Source organism: Myotis brandtii, unplaced genomic scaffold (assembly GCF_000412655.1).
Source record: "Myotis brandtii unplaced genomic scaffold, ASM41265v1 scaffold18, whole genome shotgun sequence".
In the NCBI taxonomy this organism is placed as follows: Eukaryota; Metazoa; Chordata; class Mammalia; order Chiroptera; family Vespertilionidae; genus Myotis; species Myotis brandtii.
The window spans coordinates 7,712,420-7,718,419 of record NW_005356674.1 but is presented as its reverse complement, the minus strand read 5'-3'; the positions used below and the strand labels follow the sequence as shown (position 1 = coordinate 7,718,419).

General features: G+C 43.0%; 1 protein-coding gene across 9 annotated transcripts in view; it reads left to right on the top strand.

Annotated features, from left to right (window-relative positions):
• The window catches only part of ANKRD28 (ankyrin repeat domain 28), a 116,121-nt gene that overhangs the window by 91,763 nt on the left and 18,358 nt on the right, over positions 1-6,000 (top strand). For all 9 annotated transcript variants that reach the window (XM_005863619.2, XM_014537549.1, XM_014537554.1 and 6 more), the window contains 2 exons: positions 706-732; positions 2,020-2,094. In XM_005863619.2, the coding sequence (XP_005863681.1) occupies positions 706-732; positions 2,020-2,094 (102 nt within the window). The remainder of the gene's footprint in view (positions 1-705; positions 733-2,019; positions 2,095-6,000) is intronic.

Here is a 6,000-nt window from a genome sequence, read left to right as displayed (position 1 = left end):
GCAGCTCCTGCATTGAGCACCTGCCCCCTGGTGGTCAGTGTGTGTCATAGTGACCAGTCATTCCCAGTCATTCTACTGTTAGGGTCACTTTGCATATTACCCTTTTATTATATAGGATAGAGGCCTGGTGCATGGGTGGGGGCCGGCTTGTTTGCCCTGAAGAGTGTCCCGGATCAGGGTGGGGGTCCCGCTGGGATGCCTAGCCAGCCTGGGTGAGTGGCTGATGGCTGTTTGCAGGCTGGCCACAGCCCCTTCAGGGTGGGGGTACCCCTGGGGTGCCTGCCAGCCTGGGTGAGGGGCTAATGGCTGTTTTCAGGCTGGCCATGACTCCCAGCCACCCAAGCTCCCAGTGGAGGCTGGCTAGAAGCAGGTATCTGGGATTTGTTTATTTTCTATAATTGAAACTTTGTTGCCTTTAGCGGAGGCCACAGCCGGCCAGGGCAGGCGGGAAGCTTGGCTTCCTCCATCGCCAGGGCAACCAAGCCTCCTGCTTGCTCCAGCTCTGTGGCTGCTGGCCGCCATCTTGTTTGGGTTAATTTGCATATAGTTGCTCTGATTGGCTGGTGGGCGTGGCTTTGGGGCATAATGAAGGTATGGTCAATTTAAATGTTTCTCTTTTATTAGATTAGATAGTTAACATTTATCTCTTTTATATGTAAGAATACTTCCTAAACTAAATACTTTTTATTTAAAATTTTATTTCAGATTGCAAGTGAAACTCCTTTAGATGTTGTAAGTATTATTTCATTTACCCCCTACTATTCAGACTATTATAATTATTTATTTGCTCTCACCAGAACTATAGCCCATTTTACACATTCCTGGGAACAGAGATAGTGACAGAAATCATGTATGCGGTAGGAGGGAGGAAGGGTAGGGGGAGGTTCTTACTTGGTGGTAATTAAATAGCATTTTCCTCAAGCTCTTAGTTTGTAGTCTCCCTCAAAACTCTTAGCCTGTTTCAGGATGATCTGTTCTATAAGCTTGCTGAGTTTAGTTTTTATTACATAACTAGAGGCCCGGTGCATGAATTTGTGCACGGGGTGGGGGGCACGGGAGGGACCGCAGGAGATTGGCTGGCCGACCGGGAGAGGGACTGTGGGAGGTTGGCCGCTGGCTCTCAGCCCCCTTGGGAATTGCACCGCATCCGCCACGACCCACCCCCGGTTCCCCGTCCCAGCCCGGGCCCGAGGGCCCTGGCAGAGTCAGGAGAGGAGGCAACGGTCACCGGGCCAGGCGCAGAAGGAACGGACACCAGACACCAATGCCACTGTCACGCCCCACCATCGTGCAGTTCCCCGCCCTCCCCCCCCCTTTCTTCCTTCGCTGCCATGCTGCCACCACGAGGATGGAAGAGAGAGAAACCCTTGTGTCGAGGGCTGACTTTCAGTAGATCGCAGTGAGGGAATTGCTCTGCTACATATGAAACCCCGACTTAGAAGCAGATCTCTATGAATGGTTTAGCACCAGGAGCCGATGGGGGCCAGCCGGCCAAGGGGAGGGGCTGCAGGAGGTTGGCTGTGGGAGTGCACTCACCACCAGGGGGCAGCTCTTGCATTGAGCGTCTGCCCCCTGGTGGTCAGTGCATGTCATAGCAACTGGTCCACCAGTCGTTCCAGTTGTTTGGCCATGAAGGTCACTTAGGCTTTTATATAAATAGACTAGAAGCCCAGCATACAAAATTCATGCATGGGTAGGGTCCCTAGGCCTGGCTGGGGATCAGAGCCAATCGGGGCCTTCTGGCTGCCGGCCGGGGCCTTCCTTCATTCCACACCGCCCCCTGGTAGTCAGCACATGTCATAGCAAGCAATCAGTCTCCCAGTAGAATTCCCGTGGGGACAATTTGCACATTAGGCTTTTATATATATAGAGAGAGAGGGTCTGAGATTTTTACATTTATATTTATGTATAAGTTATACTCTGAAATGGATTTTAACTTGGGGGGAAGGGAGCAGGGATAACTGCTATAGTATATCTAAAAATGTCATTTCTGACATTTAAAATGCTTTTCTTTCTCAGTTAATGGAAACCTCCGGAACAGACATGCTGAGTGATTCAGACAATAGAGCAACAATAAGCCCTTTACACTTGGCTGTGAGTAGTATTGCCTGCACAGCCAACTTGATGGCTGGTTTACTGAAAATGCCTCATGTCTGTGCTGACTCAAACTAGTACCCAGAACTTTTGATCCATGTAATGATGATCATGGAATTAAAACTTTAAGAACTTCCTTTTTTAGAGAATTCTTGAATGTACTTTTATGTTTTGTTTTGTTTTGTTTTGAATGTTCTTTGGGTTTCCCCCAAGGCCTAATCTAAGGGAGAGAACATACCTGTGATGTGAATTTAAAACCGCACTGTCATAGTAGAATGGCTCCTAACTTGCTGAACACGTGGTATAAGAGCTATAATTTCTGTGGTGTTTCTGTAACTTTTGCTTACATTGTGATCTTGGGATGCTGACTGGGTATGTGTTCATTGGTCCTTCGATTGCTCGTGCTATAGGATTTAGCCATGTGCTGTCTCTTTTAGTTTGGGATGCCTCTGAAGTTTTCCTCACTAAGAGGAGAAAGGGGAGAGTGTGACAGTTCTTTAAGTCAAATATGGGAATGAATTACCTTAGGAAATTTCAAGCAGAGCCCAATCTAGTTCTTTCTGTGCTGAAGGAAGAATTTATTTTTGAAACAAACATGTTACAGTTGAGGGAAGAGTGGGAACTTTGAGAATCAGGAGACTTGGGTCTGTCACTAGGTATATTTGTGAGACCTCTGATTTTAAGTATAGTAAAATGGTTACAGTGGTACTACTTAAGCTAATATGGATCACTCCAGGTTCAGTGATCCATTTAATTTGTTCTTCTCACATAGACTGTTATATTCATCCTGATCTCCTTGCATATGTCTTAGCACTGACATGTGCATGTTGACTTTTCTGCGGTGTCTTTCTCCCCACTTCCTTGCCATGTTCTAAATAACTAAGAAGGCATGCTGAAGCTGTCTGTTTCCTTGCCCTTTGGGTCTTTGGAAATATTATCTGCTCTTCAGACTTGCATAGTAAATAAGTCATCCAGAGGACAAAGCCAGTGTGGAGAAAATAGCTGTTTTACAGTTGGTGGCAAGAAATGAAGTCTGAGTAGATGACTAGGCAATTCTTCTTGCATCATCGTCATCATTCTTAAAATGATAGCACTGTCATTTCTTGAGCACATATTAGGTGCCAGACTAAGCACTTTGCCACGTCTTGAATAGTTATCTCAAAAACTATAGTTTTTTGTTGTTTTTTTTACTAGTTTTTTATTTTATGGCTAGTGTGAATGGTGCTGCTGTGAGCATGTGTGCTAAGTAGTGTTTTAAGCTGGAATGAGAACAATTTTGTAATTTAGTAATTAGACTTAATGAAATGTGGTTATGCCACCACTTCTGCATTTGTATCTACAGTGGGGCCTTGACTTACGAATTCAATTTGTTCCGAGACCGAGCTCGTTAAGGAGCTTGTTAAGGAGCTCGTTAACTCAAATTACTCTGTCAACTCAAAGCAAAAAATGGCTGAGAGATAGCTGGTATCTCAAAAAAACTCGTTAGTCGGGACACTCATAAGTCAAGGCCCCACTGTATTTCTGGGAGGTTTCAGAAATTACTTGAAGTGGGGTTTTTTTCCTTCCAAACTCTTCTAATCTAGGACAGCTTGACAGTTAAAACACAGTGGCTTGAGGCTTAGTGAAATTGGTCTTGGTTCCTGTCTTCACACATACTAGTAAACATACAAGTCTCCAGCCTCTACAAGGACATCATGAAGGAAAAAACCCCTGTGGCAGCCGGGACCGGTTTGGCTCAGTGGATGGAGCGTCGGCCTGCGGACTGAGGGGTCCCGGGTTCGATTCCGGTCAAGGGCGTGTGCCTGGGTTGCGGGCACATCCCCGGTGGGAGATGTGCAGGAGGCAGCTTGTCGATGTTTCTGACTCTCTGTCTCTCTCCCTTCCTCTCTGTAAAAAATCAATAAAATGTATATTAAAAAAAAAAACCACCCTGTGGCAAATCGTCATGGCTCCTAGTCATCCTTTTTTTCTCTCTTCTTTTCTTAACTGTCTTCTGCATAAACCGTGTTTCTCAAAGTCCATTCATTTAGTAGCATAATTTCACTGATCTGGTGAGGAACAAGGTTGGATGTGGTCCTAAAACAGTAAAAGTTCAGTGATTTCCAGTCACTTGAACCTTTGAGATAGTCAGAAACATCAAAGAGATCAGTAAGGCCTAGAGCAGGGGTGGGCAACCCCTGGCACGTGTGCCAAACATGGCAAGCCAGTAACTTTTGCTGGCACGCGAAACCCACTCTTATAATCTTCCATCTACAATTTTTTCCTTAATATCGACTTTTTTATTTTTCAGATAAATTCAGTGTAGGTGCATCTTAGATAAATACATAATTTTACATAACAAGTTATCTTAAAGACCATAGACATGGATTGATGAGAGAGGGGAAGAGCAATTTCTATGCCTCTGCCTTAACTCTCCCTGCCTTCCTAGATCCAACCAGTGTTTTGGTTTCATCCACATACGCTTGTGAATCTTTGTTCTCAGTGATGAATTTTGTTAAGTCTCATAATAGGAGTAGCCTGACGGATGAAAGTAGTAGCTCGTGCATATCTCTGAAGGTCACGAAATATAAACCTGATGTAAAATCTCTGTCATCAGTGATGCAACAGCAAAAGTCCCACTGATAATATCAAACGGAGTCATAAAGTTTTCTGTGGGACTATCAGTGTACATGTATACATTAAAAAATAAATGTATTTTTCATCATCATATACTGTGTTTTTGTCGCTCGAATGAATTTTATTATTTCTTCAAGGTTCTTCACATACGTACACCTTAAGAGATATCAAGTAGGCGTAACATGTTCTGAAAAAATTAGGGTTGGCACGCAGAAGAATTTTGAGTCAGAGATTTTGCTGGTTTTGGCACGCACTCACAAAAAGGTTGCCCACCCCTGGCCTAGAGCACCTTTACGCTTGCTGGTACTTCCTGACATTTTCCACAATAAATGGCTTTATAGCCCTTTGATGCAGTGTGGGGCCCTCTCTTAGCTGTGTATCTTTTTTCAGATTAGGAGCAAGTGAGATTTAGCTCAGGTATGGTAGAATTTTGTGTTTTTCCATTCCCAGTGAAAAATTCAAAAGTGATAATTTACCCACCTGCTAATCTGTAGGTGTGAATGGCATCAAAAAATAACTTCTGAAAGTCCCTTAACTACAAAGTGGCCGTGTCAGTGAACTAGAGAGAACATTCCTTTGGTGCTAGAACTGTGTCTTGTTACTGCTTTATGTCCTGCTCAGCATCTAGTCCAATGAGAATAATAAATGTTCATTTGACATGTTGGTTTTTTAAATGAATTATCTGGAAAGCCCTTTTATCAGACTGTATAAAAAAGCAGAGCTTCAGTCTGACAAATTTTTAAATCCTGTTACTCTATTGTACTGCTAGACAATGCCTCGCACATGGCAGTCATTCAAGCAGGGCTCAGTCTAAGTATTTTTGTGCTAAGAGAAACGTTTATTTTTGAGATAGGGCATATTATTCAGTAGAGGGAGGAGTCATTTTAATTTGAGAAATCAGAAAACTCAAGTACTAGCTTAACTTAGTTGCAGGCTGTCTCTGTAATTTAAGTATAGTGAAATTTTATCAGGGAGTTAAAAGAAGACTGAACTGTGACTGAAAAATCAGACATTGGAATCCGAATAGACTTAGAATGAAAGCTTTAATTGAATCCATGTCACATATCCATTCAATGTCTGCCATTAACTGGACATTGTAGACTCATGAAAACATCACATGTCATTTGAATTTTTATTATTTGCAGAATACTCATTTCTTAACACTATAGCCTATTTGGTTGTTTAAAAAGTTATAGTTAACTTTCTGAATTCTAAATACTGAAACTTTGGATTATCTCAAATATAGTAATAATGTGAAGACAAGTTTGCTTGCTTCTTTGTTTTCTAAAG